Here is a 19,766-nt window from a genome sequence, read left to right on the forward strand (position 1 = left end):
ATGATCTAGCATTCTCCCAATTCTCCCTAGGATATTTAAGAAACATGAAGCAAACTCATGAAGTTCTGTGATCAGTGATCACTGATATATAAAATATAATAAAATGCAACAGCTAGGCGCTGGTGGCTCACGTCTGTAATGCTAGCTACTGAGAGATCTGAGGAGGCTGAGGATTGAGGTTCAAAGCTTACCCTGGGCAGAAAAATCCCCGTAAGACTCTCATCTCCAATAAACTACTCAAAAAAGTCAGAAGTGGCGCTGTGGCTCAAGTGGTAGAGTGCTAGCCTTGAGCACAAAGAGGCTCAGGCAGAGCACCCAAGCCCTGAGCTTCAAGCCACAGGACCAGCAAAAAATAAATAAAATGAAATGGCAACAATGATGTTAAGTGTCACTTAAGTATGGACATGGGTATGACATTGTATCATATATCTATTTATAAGAGTATTGAAGATGGGCTGGGAAGGTGGCTCAGCAGTAGAGTGCTTGCCTTGCATGCATGAGGCCCTGGGTTCGATTCCTCAGCACCACATAAGCAAAAAGAAAAAAAGCCGGAAGTGGTGTTGTGGCTCAAGAGTAGTAGAGCGCTAGCCTTGAGCTGAAGAGCTGAGGGACAGTGCCCAGTCCCAGAGTTTAGGCACCACGACCGGAACCCCCCCACACCAAAAAAAAGAGTATTGAAGAAATAGGTATCAACTACAGTTTTTTTCTTGCTCCCTGACACTGATTTTTGTTTTTTTTTTTGTCAGTCATGGGGCCTGAACTCTGGGCCTGGGTGCTGTTCCTCAGCTCTTCAGCTCAAGGCTAGCGCTCTACCACTTGAGCCACAGCTCCACTTCTGGCTTTTTTTTCTGCTTATGAGGTGCTGAGGAATCGAACCCAGGGCCTCATGCATGCGAGGCAAGCGCTCTACCATTGAGCCACCTTCCCAGCCCAGGTAGAAGTCACGCACTGAGCCACCTTCCCAGCCCCAACACTGAGATTTTATATTGGTACATTTTCAACTGAAATGAAATCAAATAGAACCTATCTCTTACACGGTACTTTATGTTCTCTACAGGTATTTTCTCATGTTCCCCCAGTATTTAGCTATCACCAACTGATGGTGCCTTGTACAAAATCACACCACACAGCTTGAGAATGATGAGAGTAAATGAGAAAGCCGTGTGTAAGTAGAGTACACTCCCTCCTTTTCATTCATAAGCACAGGCTTGTTCCCAACACTCACCTTTCTCAGGTTGCTTGTTTCTCAATGAAGAAGTGCCGCAGCCCATGACTTCTAAATCATATTATGTTCATGAGTTCAACTTCAGATGCCAAGATAAGAGGGTAAAAAATCCCTTCCCTTTATGCTTCAAGGAGCCACTCTTAGCTGATTCCCTTCAGTCTTAGACACTAATGGAGAAAAGCACCAGTTAACAACATGGTAGCTAAGGGACTGCTGGGCAGGATTCATTTATGCTTCTTCTGAATCCCTGTTCATCATATGATGTTGGAAGTGATCAAACACAATCTGATCCTTTGTAATTTCCAAACCATAGTAGTAGCTACAAGAGCAGCTATAATTTTTCTGCTGCACATAAATTATTTTCCCAAATCTGGGTTTAGAAACACTCAGTAAGTTGAACAAGGAGGATTGTAAGTTCGCCCTGGACTGCATAGAGACCTTCTCTCAAAAAAAGAAGGAAGGGAAGGAAGGGAAGGAGAGGAAGGAGGTAGGGAAGGAACACATGGAATGGCACATGAGGAAGCTGACAAAATTCAATTGTTTGGCTTTGAATTCAATATAATCTAGGGTTTGAATAATACAAATTTAAGGCTGAGTATGAGTCAAAACAACATATTTAAACAACTATGACAAAAATTCAAAGGGAGTTATCAAATAATATTTCACAGAATCAGTTCAGGATGCTTCTTTTGTTTTTTTGTTGGTATTTTTTCCTTTTGACTAATTCTTTTTTTTATTGTGGTCTATAACTTTTTTGAGTTCTATGAGCTTTGCAATACAGTTATTTCTTCCGCATTTGGTGATATGTACATTTCTTTTGTTTTGCATAGCATCAGCTGTTCCCTCTTTCCCACTCGTTCCCTCCCTCCCATCACTCCCATGAGTTGTTTAGTTCATTTTGATCAATGTCCAGCGCAGCTGATGGGTCCTGCTGTTGTATGTTTTTCCCTGATTCCCTCTAGTTCTGTGTCCTCTTCCTGGTTTCCCTCTGGTGTACACATATATACCATATATGTGATCAGCAGCATGGGGTTATTTAGTAGTCATCGACCAGATGAGTGGAAGTCCTTTGTTTCTGAAGTCTTGTTAATTTTGTCATATATACTTTACATTTTGGATTTAACATCCACTTATCAGGGAGACCATATGCCGTTTGTCTCTTTGCTCTTGGCTTACCTCACTCAACATGATTTCTTCTAGCTCCATTCATTTCTCTGCAAATGCCATTATTTTGTCCTTTCTAATGGCTACATAATATTCCATTGGGTATAAATACCACAATTTTTGGATCCATTCATCTGTGGTGGGACATCTGGGTTGTTTCCATATCCTGGCTATTGTGAACAGTGCTGCAATAAACATGGAGGTGCATGTGTCCTTGTATACTGGTTCCTGTTGTTCAGGATAGATGCCTAGTAGTGGTATGACTGGGTCATAAGGGAGGTCAATCTTTAGCTTTCTAAGGACCCTCCAGACTGCTTTCCAAAGTGGTTGTATAAGTGTACATTCCCACCAGCAGTGTTATAGGGTTCCTCTTTCTCTGCATCCCCTCCATCATTTGTTGTTGGCTGATTTTAGGATGTGGGCCATTCTGACTGGGGTAAGGTGGTATCTCAGGGTTGTCTTTATTTGCATTTCCTTCACAACCAGGGATGGTGAACATTTCCTCATGTGTTGCTTTGCCATTTTTATCTCTTCTTCTGAGAAGTTTCTCTTTAGTTCCCTTGCCCATTTAGTAACTGGTTTGTTAGGTTTGGGAGGGATTAGTTTCTTGAGTTCCCTGTATATACTGGATATTAACCCCTTGTTTGATATATTGCTGGTAAATATTTTTTTCCAGTTAGCTGGTTGTCTTTCTAGCTTGGTTGCTATAGCTTTAGCTGTGCAGAAACTTTTTATTTTAAGGTAGTCCCGTTTGTCAAGTCTCTCTCCAATTTGTTTTGATCCTGGGACTCTGTTCATGAAGTTCCTGCCTGTGCCTATAAGTTCAAGTGTCTCTCCTACTTTGTCCTACAGTAGTTTCAGAGATTCAGGTTCAGGATGCTTCTTGAAATGAAAAAAATGGGGGACTGGGAAGGTGGCTCAGTGGTAGAGTGCTTGTCTTGCATGCATGTGGCCCTGGGTTCAATTCTTTAGCAACACATAAGCAGAAAAAGCCAGTGCACTGTGGCTTAAGTGGTAGAGCGCTAGCCTTAAGCTGAAGAGCTGAGGGACAGCACCCAGCCCAAAGTTCAGGCCGATGACTGACAAAAAAAAAAGAAAGAAAAGAAAAGAAAAGAAAAAGATTGTTCAAGACCTTCCCTCTAAGTTTAGAAATTGTATCATATGAGAGTGTTCTTCTAAAGCAAGTATTGTGAAGCTACTACAGGCATTGTAAAGCCCCTCCAAATTCAGAAAGTTTCCTTTCACACACAATAGGCCTAGTCTTCTGAACTGGTGATTTCATAACCACTTGATGGGGGTTTTCATCAAATTTCACTAGAATATTGACTGTCTCCTTGCTTTTTTGGAGTGATTTTTTTTTTTTTGTGGGTAGTGGGGCTTGAACTCTGGGCCTGGGCGCTGTCACTGCGCTCTTCAGCTCAAAGCGAGAGCTCTACCTCTTGAGCAAAAGCACTGCTTCCGGTTTTCTAGTGGTTTATTGGAGATAAGAGTCTCATGGACTTTTCTGCTCAGGCTGGCTTTGAAGCGCGATCCTCAGATCTCAGCCTCCTGAGTAGCTAGGATTACAGGTGTGAGCCACCGGCGCCCAGCTTTGGAGTGATGTTGTCTTTATTTGGGGATGCTCCAAAGTTACTTAATCTAATATCTTTATAAAAATGAAATATATATATAAACAAAGTCTATAAACTTAGTAAACAATGTCATGGAATAACTGACTCTAGGGACTACTAGATATGTCTGTTTTTCTATTATTACTATATCAAAAGTTCTAAGAAAGGAAACAAAATGAGCAAAAGTAAGCCTAAAGGCATAGTTTAGTACAGCATGTACTTGGCATGTCTGATATCCTAAATTCAATCCTTAGGACCAAATATATGTATGTATGTGTTCTGTATATGTGTGTATATAAACGCTATGGAAAAAAATGTTAAAACAATAATAAACTCAATAGACAAGTAACTCTTATACTTTGATTTTTTTTAATGTGATAGGTATTTTGATCATGTCTTTCTACTCTACATCACAAATAAAAAATGTTGACAAGGAGCTGGGAATATGCCTTAGTGGTAGAGTACTTGCCAACATGTATGAAGCCCTGGGTTCGATTCCTCAGTACCACATACACAGAAAAAAACTGGAAATAGCGCTTTGGATCAAGTGGTACAGTGCTAGCCTTGAGTCAAAGAAGCTCAGGGATAGTGCCCACACCCTGAGTTCAAGCCCCAGGATTGGCAAAAAAAAAATGTTAACAAGGTTAAGTCCAAAGGAAATAGAAGCCTGTGATGCTCTATTTTAGATCACTCACGGTCATTACAAATATGCTAATACACACTCCTTAAGCATATTTGGTCAGGAGAAAAACAAAGAAGGGAAGGAAGAAGGAGAGAAGGGAATAGATCATTTTGGTGTGATATTTAATAAATGGATTTTAGATATTTAATGGTGAAGAAACCAATAATATTCTCTAGTATTATTCAATGTAGGAGAAAGTTAAGAAATTTGCCCACTAGTGCCACATAGTCCTGTGGTTGTCAAACTTTGTTGCCTATCACAATCGTCAAGGAAGCTTTCTAAACTCCCAATGTACAACCTGCACCATTAAGTCAGATTATCTGAGGGCTTAAAAAATACTGATGCTGCTGGGAAGGTAGCTCAGTGGTAGAACGCTTGCCTTGCATGCATGAGGCCCTGGGTTCGATTCCTCAGTACCACATAAGCAAAAAGAAAAAAGCTGGAAGTGGCGCTGTGGCTCAAGTGGTAGCGCGCTAGTCTTGAGCTGAAGAGCTAGGGACAATGCCCAGGCCCAGAGTTCAGGCCCCATGACCGGACCCCCCCCCCAAAAAAAAGTACTGATGCTGGGAGGGAAGAAAACGGGAAGAGAATGAGGGAGTGGGTGACACTATTCAAAAGGAAATGTACTCATTACCTGACTTACGTAATTGTAACCCCTCTGTACCGTCACCTTTACAATAAATTTCTTTTAAAAAAATACTGAAGCCCATATTTCATTCCTAGAGATTCTGCTGTAGTTAATACTAGATGGGGATTAAACATCAAGATGATATCAAAGCTTTCCAACTGATCTTAACATGCAACCAGGTTTGACAATGTCTAATACAATGTATTGATGCTGCCTAGATATAATTTTTTAAAAAATACTTTGAATCCATCCATTTGAAGTTGAAATTTTCCAGAGTCATACTTAAAAAAGCCTGTGGCTTCTGACCTCTACCCTTTTTTCTTTTTTCTTTTTTTGTTTAGTTGGTAATGGGGCTTGAACTCTGGGCCTGGGCACTGTCCCTGAGCTCTTCAGCTCAAGGCGAGTGCTCTACCACTTGAGCCACAACACCACTTCACTTCCAGTTTTCTGGTGGTTAAATGGAGTAAGAGTCTCATGGACTTTCCTGTCCAGCCTGGCTTTGAACAGCGATCCTCAGATCTCAGCCTCCTGAGTAGGATTACAGGTGTGAGCCACCTACGTCTGGCCTGGCCTCTACCTTTTTCTAATAAAATTGTGGAACTACTGACCATCTCTGACTCAGGAATTTCTCAAAGGTCATCTTCAGTATCTATCAGTGCAAACAGTGTAATTCTTAAAAAAATAAAAATAAACCTGGCCAGGTGCTGGTGGCTCATACCTACAATCCTAGCTACTCAGGAGGCTGAGATCTAAGGATCAAGGTTTGAAGCCAGCCTGGGCAGGAAAGTCTGTGAGACTCTTATCTCCAATAAACCACTAGAAAACCGGAAGTGGCACTGTGGCTCAAGGGGTAGAGTGCTCACCTTGAGCTGAAGAGCACAGGGACAGCGCCCCACGATGGACCAGAAAAGAAAGAGAGAAAGAAAGAAAGGAAAGAAAGAAAGAAAGAAAGAAAGAAAGAAAGAAAGGAAAGAAAGAAAGAAAGAAAGAAAGAAAGAAAGAAAGAAAGAAAGAAAGAAAGAAAGAAAGAAAGGGGTAGGAGAGTTTAAAGGGAGGGATTTTAAAGTGATGACACAGATCAAGATGCACCGCACACATAAACTTTTTTGTTAAAAGACAAAAAAATACATAACCTAAAATTAAGGGAAGATAAAATTAAAATTGGGAGGGGTAGATGAGAATGTTGAAAGGGGTGACATAGATCAAGATGCACTATATTCATAAACTGCTTTGATAAATGACAACTCCCTTGTACAACTACTTAAAGATAATAAAAATATTTTAAAAAGGAAATTATCAGCTGGGCGTCTGTGGCTCATGCCTGTAATCCTTGCTACTTTGGAGGCTGAGGTCTGAGGATGGCCATTCAAAGCCAGCCTCATCTAGAAAGTCCATGAGACTCTTATCCCCAATAAACCACTCAGAAAACCAGAAATGGTGCTGTGGCTCAAGTGGTAGAGCACTTGCCTTGAGCTAAAGAGCTGCGGGCCAGCACCTAAGCCCGGAGTTCAAGCCTCACAACCGACAAAAAAAAAAAAAAAAAGGAAAAAGACAAATATCTGCATTTCTTTTCAATTTATCTCAACCTAGCTACATTCTCCAAGTGCCTAAATGAGTTCCCCAAAATAGGGAGGTTGAGACTCCTCGTGTTAACTGATATTATTACTTTTTAATCTGAGGGTCTGGGAATTTGCATTAAGTTAGAGATCTTGATGAGTTGTAAAGCACTTGCCTAAAATATGCCAAGCAAGACAGGGCTGGGAAGGTAGCTCAGTGGTAGAGTGCTTGCCTTGCATGCATGAGGCCCTGGGTTCGATTCCTCAGCACCACATAAGCAGAAAAAGCTGGTACTGGGGCTCAAGTGGTAGAGTGCTAGCCTTGAGCTAAAGAGCTGAGGGACAGCACCCAGGCCCAGAGTTCAGGCCCCACAACTGGACCCAAAAAAATAAAATATGCCAAGCTCTCAGTGTAGATAGATAGGCTATTTGAAAGACTACTCTCCAAGTCTTCCTTGAGCTATCCTGACATCCTTAAACTATTGTTTGTACCATTCTGTATAACTCATAAAAGTTGAGCACTGAGTAGGTAGCAAAAACTAACTGGACAATAGGAAATAATGCATTTTAATATTGATTTTCTTTTTCCAATAAAACAAAGCAATGTTTCCTTAAAGAAATTTGGTTCTATGCTAGCTCTCAGTTAATTAATCATTTAACAGACAATATTCCAAATGAAGATTTACTAGGAAGTTAGGTATGGTGGAACACACCTGCAATTCCATTACTTATGAGGTAAAGTAAGGATCATGAGCTCAAAAACAACAACAAAAGGATTACTAGAAAATTAAAAAGCATCAAATTTGAAGACTGTTAGACTGTGAGCTCCATGTGTAATACTCTTCTTAAATATCCCTTGAATTTATGGCACCTACATAGTGTCTTTTTCATAGAGCATGTCTGATTAATGTTGAATAAGATTAATAAACAAAGAAATGCATATTTCTAAGTCAGAGCCCTTTAAAATGAAGTACTGAAATTATTAATGCATCATTTCATGCACAAATATGTGCTATTTGATTATACAAATGCCTTTCATTAAAGCATAAATTGGCAGTGCTTACACATACTTTGCTAAAGCACTTTTTAAACTCAGAGTGGGAAGAAATAATTATTCTAAAGAATTCTGTAGTTGCCCTAGAAAAAAAATAATTGACTCAGAATTTTTATATTATTATGACATTTTAAAAACTGGCTTTCTCTCTGAGATAATAGGATAAAAAGGGACAGACAGACCGAAGACAGTTCTTTTTAGTTCTTAGGAGAACATGTACTAGTTAGCATGGATCAGGTGTTACTTACCACTCCCTCTCATTGCCCAATCAGGACCTCAAAGCACAGAGAAAGTAGGTATGTGAGCAGCTTATATGGTGACTCTAAGGGCACTTCCGACTGACTAAAGCTTAATAAAAACAATTCATGAATTTTTTATTACTTGGGAAAACCTGAGCATCTTCCATTCCCACCATCTGCCAGTATAAGGAGAATAGTTAGTCCACTAATAAAATCTCTGAAGAAGTGATTCCCAAGGCTGAAAGGGGATCTCAGGCAAGTTTAGGGTCTCTAAAGACACATGGATGTACTGGACACACACACACACACACACCCCCAAACACACACACACACACACACACACACACACACACACACACACCCAATGGGATGGAGCTTGGCAAAAGAAAAAAAAAACAGCTTGAAACCTGCACTGTGAAAGTTTCTTTAGGACCACACCAACTATGGTTCTAAAGAGTGTGCATGTAACAGTGACTCATCACAGGTCCTCATTCACAATCCACAAAAAAAGCCTTCTACCAAAAGGTTGTTACTGTTCATGATGGGGGGGATTGGGAGAGAAGAGTGGAGGGTGGAACTGATGATGCTGTTTGCTTCTTTTCCTCCTAATCACTTCCATTTCCAAAGCTGAAAACATAAAGAAAGAAGAAGCATGACCCTGGAGCCAGTCTAACTTCAGGAACTGAAGTCATCAAGAGCTATCTCAGCCTCATCAAGTTGTTTTTATTCATTCTTAGCAATATTTGGCATTAGAGAGCATGCCTATCAAACTCCCACACCTTGGTTTAGTTACCTGACCATAAATCTATTTCTGCGAATACTGTAGATGTCAGTTGTGCAGATCCCCATGTCAAAAACTCAGCTTTTCCTAGAGATATTGGTTTTAGGAGAAACTCCTACCCAAGGTCTATCCCTGATAAACTCAAATCCAGAAGCCACAGTTCTTCATCTGTTACCCACTCCCCACAAACACAACTCCAAGTCAAGTAGTCAGGCATAATTCTTATTCTTCCACCTTGGACTGTGCTGAAAGTAACAAGAACAGACAACTTGGTGGACCCACTGCAACAATGAGATGTACAAGTCGTTATGTCGAAAAAACGAACTTTACAACTTTGGCCGGGGACGAGGGGGTGGGTGGGTGGCGGGTGGGGGTGGGGTGGGAGATGGAAGGGATGGGAAGGGGAAACAAAGGAGGAGGCGCCGGGCACTGGTGTCTCAAACCTGTAATCCTAGCTACTCAGGAGGCTGAGATCTGAGGATCTCGGTTCAAAGCTAGCCCAGGCAGGAGAGACCGTGAGACTCCTATCTCCAATAAACCACCAGAAAACCGGAAGTGGCGCTGTAGCTCAAGTGGTAGAGCGCTCGCCTTCAGCTGAAGAGCTGAGGGATAGTGTCCAGGCCCAGAGTTCAAGCCCCACGACCAACCAAAAAAAACAAAGGAGGAGGCAGCATTGTTAAGAAATGTACTCATTACCTTGCCCATGTAATTGTAACCCCTCTGTATAGTATTTTCACAATAAAAAAAAAATCAAGATGCCTTTGACATCTTGCCTTAGTTGAAATGAAAACTAAAATGTAGATTGAGTAAATAAAAAAAAAGAAACCTACTGAAATTGTTTCAAGGTGAGGTGAGGGAGAGTATGTGGGTGAACATCAGGTACATTGTACGCATGCATGTATGAAAATCTCACAATGACTTCCCTTGTACAATTACATATGCTAATAAAATGTCAGAAAAGAAAAAAAACCAGACAACCTGTCAGGCTCACCCTTTGACATTCTCCATGGTATTTATTGAAACAGAGGTCTGTATATTAAACAAAATTAAGAGGCATAAAGTGAGGCAGAGAAATCTGTGACAGACAACACCACAAAGGTCCCCTCTACAACTCCCTTCTACCTCTACAGAATGCTTAATTGAATGCTTAATGAATTAATGCTTAAATGAATAAGAGCAGATGTGTAAAACTGAGCTGGTGATTCTGGGTTGCATCAGATAAAAAGGATAGAAATGGGGAGAAAAGTCTACCAACTACTCTAAGGTACCTAAGGATATCTATTGGCACATTAGAAATTACTGTAATTAGGAAGCAGCTTGGAATGATGTCAGGTTTTCCAAAGTATGTGTTTATGAAGTTTATGGTCCTAGGAATAAGTTAAAAAAAAAAAAAAAGGTCTCACCAGGGAAGTTTGGGAGAGGTAAACAGCTTTCTTTGCTTCAGGACTTCGCAGAGCCTTCAACAACTAATGGGCAGGCGGGAATGTGGATTAGCTGTAGACCCTGGGTTCAATTCCTCAGTACCACATACACAGAAAAAGCTGAAAGTGGTGCTGTGGTTCAAGTGGTAGAGTGCTAGCCTTGAGCACAGAGGCTCAGGGACAGTGCCCAGGCCCTGAGTTCAAGTCCCAAGATCGGCAAAATAAAAAATAAACAACTAGTGGGCATCATGAATCTCTAAGCAAGAGCTTCCAATAGTTCTCCAAAAAGCCTATCAAGAGATTCTACAATGCATACCATCTCAAAAAACTACTGTTTCTAATAGCTTTATGCTGGCTCAGTAGAGCCTTCATTTTGAAATCATACAACCAGAGTTTGAATTCTCAGCTTCTGTCTAATTCCTCTGTATCACAGTTTCCTTATAAGAAAACAGACAATAGCAGTGGCATTTTAGCTCAAGTGGTAGAGCGCTAGCTTTGAGCTGAAGAGCTTAGGGACAGCGCTCAGGCTCAAAGGTCAAGCCCAGAGTTCAAGCCCCACAACCAACAACAACAACAAAAACTGGCTTGAACAAAGAGCAACTTTTCTTAGTAGATAAGTTAGAAGGGGCTAGGTATAATATGTATTTACTGTGTTTACCCAAATTACTTCCTTCAGGAATGCTTTGTTTGGGGCTTCCCAGAGACCAAACCACATGGATATTTATAGGTTCTGGGATAATGAAAGAAAATGGGCTCCCTCCTCCCCACCATATTTCTAATATTTGAAAGAATGCTATATCATTAATAATAAGTAATAGCTACATTCACCACTTATAATCTCCTTATTAAGGGACCACTATGCACCCAGCACAGTAGTTGCTTATAAGCCAATTATTCCATTGCATCTTCACAGCAAACCATCAAGACAGTATCATCACTCCCATATTACAAATGAACAAATTGAGGCTGAAATATCATACTCCATAGCAAAGCTCATCAGTGGCAGAGCTGAAGCAGTACTCTGCCTCATCACTGCAAACCAAAAACGTTTGTCTACTTAAAGGCTAGCTATGCCTTCATTTCAGGATCCACTTTGATCATCTGTGAAAGAGCTCAATTACTAAAAGTAATTCGTGAACACTAAAATGTATTAGTTCCCTTTCTTACAAATGTAAACATTGTATTCTTCTAAGATTACAAAAGGTCAAAGAAGCAAAAGAAAGATTTCTAAATATGAAGTTGTACAGTGGAAGTTAGGGAATACCCTCATAAGGGACTTACCAGAAAGATTTTCCAAAGTATTCCTTCTCTCATTTACTAGCTCATGCCAAGTGAGCACAATTTTTCCAATATCAACTTCATTTCAAATAAGCTGCAACCCTCGAGGTTTCAGTCATTTCTATTCCTTTTTTAAATGCCAACTGGTTTACAACCAGCAGTTCTGAGAAATATCATTCTAAGATATTACAAAGCCATAAAAGAATCTAGTGAGTGTGCATTTCTTCTTCTGTTGCCACATGATATGTGCATAGTATAGAATTCAGCTTGCCCATAATACCCCAAAACAAACAAACATTACCTGTGTCTTCTGCTTGGCCAACACAGAGGTTTTCCTCACTCCAGCTGTTTCAGGAGAGACAAATGTGAGAAAAGGCCTTGTCTGAGAGAATACAGAAGCCTGCAGGGAAAAAAAGTACAGCCTTGGCTTCAAGCTGTCATACCGCCCCCCCCCCCCACACACACACCCATACACAAACACTTTACATTTCTGCATGGAGAGCACTTAAATACATACAACAATGCTAGACTGCTTTGGATTTCAGTCTGGAAAACAAATCTAGAGCCAAACATCCAAGTGAGATTGAGCTGGGCCCTGAGCTGGCCGTCTGCCTCCCACCTGCTCTGTTCCTGGCTAGGAAATAAAGGGATATATATGTTCAAGTAATGGGCTGTAATGCTAGTGGTCACATGACTGCTTCCACAGGGACCACACTTTGTGGAGGAAGAACCTCATTACTATTTCAAAACAAAAATAATCCACGTCAGTACAAAGTAGAAGATAAATTCAGCAGATAAAGAGAAAAGCACTCTGCGGCAAGTGAAATGATTTTTAGAAAACACTGCAGTAACTTGAGTGTAATTAAGAGAAGAAAGAAAAAAACAAAACATCCTTCCTTAGGACTTCTGGCATATGGGTTTAAAAGACCTGGGTGATACAAACTAATTTGTGTAACCTTTGTATTGTCCAACTCATTCAACTAGCTCCTTGTTAGAGAACCTATGAAAAGATTTGCTTCTCTTCATCATCAATGAGGAAAAGGAAAAGTTGGGCTAGAGTTTTTATGGGTTTCGAGAGGAAGATGCATTTAAAACTCAAAACACCATTATCAGTAATGGATGTCAATGGCCAGCGCGCTGCTATGGTTGGAGGCAATCCAGTTCCCAGAGATTCATACTGCCTATGGCTGTACCATTAGCAATTTTTCTCCCAGTATTTTCCTAGCTAGTTACACAGTATGTATGTTTTCATGCTTACTTATCCCTAAGTTTTGCCTCCCTGGATTTACAGGACATTAGCAATAACCATTTCTTATTTTTCTTTTTTTTATTGGCAGTACTGTGGTTTGAACTAAGGACTCTGTACTCAATATGCACACATTCTTACCACTGAGCCAAGTGTGCAGCTCTGATTTTAGCTGGTTATTTTTTAGATAATCTTGCTTTTTGCCTGGGCAGGTACATGGGTACAATCTGCCTGTTAGACACAGTACCATATCCAGCTCTTCATGAATTTTTCTTCGTGGAATTGTCTCCAAATGTGATTCTCTTAATCTTACTCTCCTATGTAGCTAGGATTACAGGTCTGAGGCACTGTTGATCAGCTACTTATTACCATTTTATAACTCCATCCAAGCTGCTCTTTATCACAATGTCTTTCAACAACTCAGAGCCACAAGAGACATAGCAAACTGATTATAGTTTGCTATTTAATCTAATGGAGTCCCTTAAAAATAACTAGAAAACAAATTTTGGGCTTTAGTACTTTGTTAACATAATAAAGGTTCCCAGAAGATCTCATTATAAGACAATACAACCACAGAGGTTTCCATGGTGAGGATGCAATGTCTATGATATAATAAAGCTGACATACTGTAAATGATAGTATAATGACACAGGCTCCTAAAAAAATAATGGACAATGTAGCTATATGGCTACATCTCCAGCCAAACACCTCTACAACCCATAGTGATTAAATGATGGCTATGTCATCATTGGAACAATTTTTCAAATGCTACTTTCTGTGTGACTCCTTTTCTGAATCACCAAATGGGATTTAATCATTCTATCTCCTGGCTCTCACAACCATGTGCATGTCCAATTATTGAGCTTCCTATAATGTGGTATAATTTGCCCTTTTACAACATAAACCTTACAAGGAAAGGACCCACTCTGTTTCTCTTGGCACTCCTAGCATCACAAACATAAAGAGAGTTACTCACAAAGGAAATGAGGGAAAGAACTCAGGATTTAGGTAGTTACATTAATGGCCAAGGTCTGGACCATGAATTAGATTGGTGTGCCCTTCATATATTTTGTTTAAAACTTAGAATTTGCTTTAAATGAATAACCTCACTTTTTATTGCACAAAGAACAATAAATGTTACTTTGAGCACAACAAGTCCTATGGACAATTCCATTTGCTAAATGAACCAATATTAATGTACATAAACAAATTGCAATGAGAATAGTAAAATTTATTGAACACATACTTATCTTTTACATACATACTAATTTTTACATGTGTTAATTTTCTTTCATTGAAACACCATCCTATGAGGTATATAGTAATATTATCCCTACTTACACACTAGGAATGACAGCCTGAAGTGAGACAGCAGATGAAGGGCAGAACTGCGATTTGGGCCTGGACACTTTGACTCCAGCAATCTCTCCTTATAATCATTGCATTATAATGCATAGGTTAGCAACTTGTCGGTTTTCAGAATTCAGGATTTTGCCTCTTTGTAGATTCTTGCTGGCTTTCTTGCACTTGAGCATGGATGTGTTTTCCAGTCTGAAAAAGAAAATTTTAATCAGTAATAAGTTAACAGTTCTAAAACCAAGAAAACAAACAACAACAGATGCTGGTGAGGATGTGAACAAGAGACCCTTAATACAATGTTGGTAGGAATGTAAATTTGATCCACCACTCTGGAAAGCAATATGGAGATTCCTCAACCAAACAAAAAAACTGACTCAGCAATTCCATTCTTGGGCATTTATTTAATAGAATACAAACAAGGTTACAGAAAAGCCACCAGCACAACCATGTTCACTGGAGCCCTATTCAGTATAGCAAAGTTATGGAATCATCCCAGATTCCCCTCAATGGATGAATATATCAAGAAAATAAACTGCTTTGTTAAATGGCAAATCCTTTGTACAGCTACTTAATATTTTTTTAAAAGTTCTAAAACCACATATTAACATATTCGTTGCCCTAACAGTCAAGGTGGGTCAAATTATCTCTCCATGGAAATTTAGGTAAATTAGAAATGGCAGCAAAATTAGAAATGAAAATCTGTCTCCTCTACTAGACCTTCAGGTAGCTCTAACAATACCAGTAACATCAATAATATCAAGTATTTATTCAGCTGTTCATGTAATTGATATTACATGAATAAATGAAAAACCATATGAAGTAACCTCTAATGGGATAGGTAGAAGATATTATAGGGACACAGAGAAAGAGCCCTAACCCAGAAAGGATAAGAGAAAGTTTTCTAGAAATGGCACAGAAACCTGATAATTGAGTAGACTTAAGCCAAAAGTAAAGAGGTGAGGAGAAGAAGAGGCTTTTCTCCTGAGCATTCACATTTTACAGTACTGAACAAAGATGTAGAAAGGGAGAGGGAAATTTAAAAGCAGGATGAACTGCCCTAATGATAATGATGAAATTAGACTAAAAGCGGGTGGAGGAAGGTATCCATTAAAATTGCAAAATGGCTGGACTGTCTGCTTCTGCAGGCTGAACTGACCCTTCTTTCACTTGCCCCCCTTCCCTCACTTCCCCAATCCTCTACTGGCTTTGCCTTCATCTTCCAAATAAATTTATTCTAAAACTCTCACCGCAGGCTCTGCTGCAGAAGAAACCCAACCCGGGGTGTTTGGTTAGTCTCTGGGAGCAACAAATTATGGAAAGACAAATGGAAAAAGCTGGCTACCTCACAAGGGGGCAATCAGCCATTGCAGACAAACTCTATTTCACATACTTCCTGGAACTAGCCATGGCTCTAATGCCTGCCAAGGCAAAGTACTTCTAATAGTCAGCTGCAATTACTGATCATGACACAGGCAATGAATATGCTAGAATATATGCACAGCAGCTGGATTGAGGAACAGAATGAGAAAAATGACAATGCGAACTAATATGCTTGATGGGAAGTACTTAAGAGGTTTGTCCATTCTATAGCCTCCAGCACCTCATAATCTAATGGCACTAATGGCCTCCATTGCTAGCAACTCTTAGCACCTTCTGGTGCTGGGGACAAAGTAAGCAGTCAAACCCAATTGCCATTTCCTAATTCCTAGTACTCTCAAATTGTGGCACCTGTACCTGAGAAGAAGCACAAAAACCTGTCAGAGCAGAACATAAAACATTAGAACTTTTATCTATTTTCTTAAGTTTCCCACTTCCATGTATGTTTGATAATGAGTACAATATGTGTTCATTAGTATTTTCTGTAAATAAGTGAGTATGTCAGTACCAAAGGTCCATTCTAAAAATCTTTTCCTGCAGTTGTCTTGATCCAAAAATCTCCAAAGAGCTCTGATCTAAAGAGCACACTCCTTTTGAAGAAAAGGAACATCCACTGAGTTTATATGTAAAGAAGGAAAAAGAATAAGCATATCTCCAAGGATAAGTTCTGGGTATAAAAAATTATGTTAGGAGAAAAGATGAGCCAGATTTGATGAGGTATAGGAAGTCATTGGAAGAACATAAAGGGCTGGGTATGGTGATTCCCCATTATGAGGATCAGAGGTAAATAGCATCCCCCATCTCAACCAATAAAAACCAGCATATGTACCTTGTCATCCAAGCTAAACACTAATCATAAACAGGGAGATTTCAAGCTAACCTGGCCACAAATGTGAGATTCTATTTTAAAAATAAATAAAACAAAAAGTGCTAAAGGTGTGGCTCAGGTGGGAGAATGTTTGCATAATAAGTGCAAAGTCCTGAATTCAAATCCTGGTACTGAAGAAAGAGAAAAGAAAAAGAAAGAACTTAGAGATGAAGTATGACTCAATATCATCTGGAACAAATTCACAAAGGTCAGTGAAGACCAGAAGTATCTGTTGGGATCACTTGGTCAGTAAACACAATGACTGGCTAACATAACTGTAATAGTTTGAAGTATGTTCCATAGGGTTTTGTTGGTTTGGTTGTTTGTTCCAGAGCTAAGGACCGAACTCAGGGCGTTGTGCTTGCCAGGAAAGCACTCTTCCACTAAGTGGAATCCCAAACCCCTAGTCTGAAGTATGTAAGTTCAACTTTGAAAAAACTCATAACCTACAAAAGTTAGCCTTTCCTTGGTTGTGTGCTTTCGATGAAGTAACCTACCATGTTGGGGACAACTACCAAAGCAATGAACGGGGAAGAGGGCTCTGAACAAAAGCCACCAATTAATTAAGGTATGCAGTCCGACTGTGAGGGACTGAATCCTGACAAAAAACACATGAAATTAGAAGTGGACTCCTCTCCAATGAAGCCATCAGAAGAATAAAGCCCAGTCAACTCCCCAATGACAAAGAGTTCACAACAGATCCTAAAGCAGAAGGCTAGTTAAGACATGGTGGGTTCCTAACTAACAAAAACTGCTGTCAAACGTGTGTTCTTTTAAGATGCCATTATTGATCATCTGTCACATAGCAATAAATCAGTTTGATGAGGCCTCTAAGTAGAAAAATGGTAGAAGGCAATTTTTTTTAAAAAAAGAAAAGGAGAATTAGAAATACCTCTGAATTGGTAGTGACTTTACCTTGTTTACCCCTTCACTTCTCTCAGACTAGATTCAAGGAAGCAAAAATTCAACTAAAACCACACTGAGATACCACTGCTCATCTATTTCCAAGTAAAAATAAAATACTTAAATACTCCTGGATGCAGGTGGCTCAGGTCTATAATCCTAGCTAGCTACTCAAGAGGCTCAGATTTGAGGACCTCAGTTCAAAACCAGCCGGGGCAGTAAAGTTCATGAGACACTTATCTCTAATTAACCAAGCAGAGTGTGGCTCAAGTGTGAGAATGTCAACCTTGAGAAAAGTTAAGGCCCTGAGTTCAAACCCTAGAACCATCACAAAAAATTTAAATATCAATCATTAGCCAATGCTATCTAGAATATTATCTAAATAGAACTCTAATACCTTGATGGTAGGGAGGCAAAGTTATTTGAAAAAAGTATGGTAATTTGTTATAAAACTGAACATATATTTACCATATACTCCTAACTCCTGAGAAGTGATTATCAAGCAATAAAATTCTCTATTGATACAAAAGCCTTGATATAGGTACAAATAGTAAATAGGGAAAACAGCCAAATTATGTATTCATAATGAATGGAACATCCTTAAAATGGACAGCTATAAAATGAAATACTACCGAGCAATAAATAGGAATGAACTGGGCTGGGAAGATGGCTCAGTGGTAGAGTGCTTGTCTCACATGCATGAGGCCCTGAGTTCCATTCCTTAGCACCACATAAGCAAAAAGAAAAAAGCCGGAAGTGGTGCTGTGGCTTAAGTGGTAGGGCGCTCACCTTGAGCTGAAGAGCTGAGGGAGAACATCCAGGTCCAGAGTTCAAGCCCCAGGACTGACAAAAAATAAATAAAAAAGGAATGAACTGGACCAACATCAAATACAGTGAAAACAGGGGTTATACCGTGGGGGAGGGACATACAAAGCAACAAAGAAATCATCTTATAAATATGTTAGAAACAATAGCAAGAAAGAAGCCACTTGAGTCCTTATCTTGGGGTTCATTTCGCCTAACATCAAGTTATCTGACCTTTTCTGCTTGTCTCAGACATGTACTAGTTATTGCAAATAAGGGAAGCCATGGGACCTATGTTTCTTTGGGCCTGGCTTACTTCACTTAATATAATTTTTTCCAAGTCTTTCCATTTCCTAACAAATGGGGCAATGTCATTCTTTCTGATGGAGGCATAGAATTCCATTGTGTATATATAACACATTTTCTTGATCCATTCATCTACTGCGGGGCATCTGGGTTGGTTCCATATCTTTGCTATGGTAAATAATGCTGCAACAAACATTGTTGTGCTGGTAGCTTTAGTATGGTCTTGTTTGTGATCATTTGGGTAAATGTTCAAAAGTAGGATTGCTGGGTCATAGGGGAGCTCTATGTGGAGTTTTTTGAGGAACCTCGATACTACTTTCCAAAGTGGTATAATTTGGGGAGGGGAAGGGAAAAAAACAAATTGTTTAAATAGAGATACAGGTGGACCCATTGCAACAATGAAATGTACAAGATGCTACCGAACTTTACAACTTTGGTGGGGGGGGGGGTAGTCGTGGAGATGGGAGGGCAGGGATGGTAAGGGAAAAACAAAGGAGCAACAATGCTTGATAAGAAATGTACTCATTACCTCGCTCATGTCATTGTAACTCCTCTGTACCATATTTTCACAATAAAAAAATAATTTTTAAAAAAGGAATGAACTGTTGATATAAATACCTACTTGGATCTCAAAGGCATTGTTGCTATTAAGGACATTAAGAATGTTTGTATGAAATTTGAAAAAAAGATAAAACCTATACAGCTAGAGAATAGATGAGTGGTTATAGGAATATAGATGCTGAGTGATTACAAAATACTGGAAGGAAGGAATTTTGAAAGACTATATTCAATAGCCTCATAATGGTGGTTACACTAATCTCTTCATATATTAAAATTCGCCAATTTGTACAGGTCATTGTATACCAATTTAATGTATTTCTTTTTTTTTTTAATCATGAGGCTTAAACTCAGGGCCTGAGTGCAGTCCCTGAGGTTTTTCAGTCAAGACTGGCATTCTATCCCTTTGAGCCACAGTGCTAGTTCTTGTTTTCTGGTGGCTATATATATATATATTTTTTATATATATATATATATATATATATATCTTTAAAAAACTTAATAGAGCGGCAGTGCTTTTGTGCTTTGGGGGAATCTATAAATTTTGAGTCTAAAGTATAACTGAGAAAGGTCTTTGTAAATCAGAGTTAGAAGTAGTATCTTCTGGTGTAATGTTGGCACCTAGGGAAAACACTTGTCCTTCCCCTTGACTCCTATTTTAGCTTTCCACCCAAAGGCAAAACTCAAAAACACAGAGATCTCATTCA

At 39.5% G+C, this 19,766-nt stretch overlaps 1 protein-coding gene across 3 annotated transcripts in view; it reads right to left on the reverse strand.

The window, feature by feature from the left end:
* LOC138840455 (serine/threonine-protein phosphatase with EF-hands 1-like) overlaps positions 1 to 19,766 on the reverse strand; it is a 66,471-nt gene that overhangs the window by 43,006 nt on the left and 3,699 nt on the right. For all 3 annotated transcript variants that reach the window (XM_070040782.1, XM_070040783.1, XM_070040781.1), the window contains exons 2-4: positions 14,226 to 14,435; positions 11,940 to 12,038; positions 1,226 to 1,392 (exon numbers count right to left, since the gene is read on the reverse strand). In XM_070040782.1, coding sequence (XP_069896883.1) covers positions 1,226 to 1,271 — 46 coding nt within the window. In that variant the 5' untranslated portion in view covers positions 1,272 to 1,392; positions 11,940 to 12,038; positions 14,226 to 14,435. The remainder of the gene's footprint in view (positions 1 to 1,225; positions 1,393 to 11,939; positions 12,039 to 14,225; positions 14,436 to 19,766) is intronic.

The sequence above is a fragment of the Dipodomys merriami genome, unplaced genomic scaffold, assembly GCF_024711535.1.
Source record: "Dipodomys merriami isolate MVZ:Mamm:240054 unplaced genomic scaffold, mDipMer1.0.p SCAF_3, whole genome shotgun sequence".
Lineage (NCBI taxonomy): Eukaryota > Metazoa > Chordata > Mammalia > Rodentia > Heteromyidae > Dipodomys > Dipodomys merriami.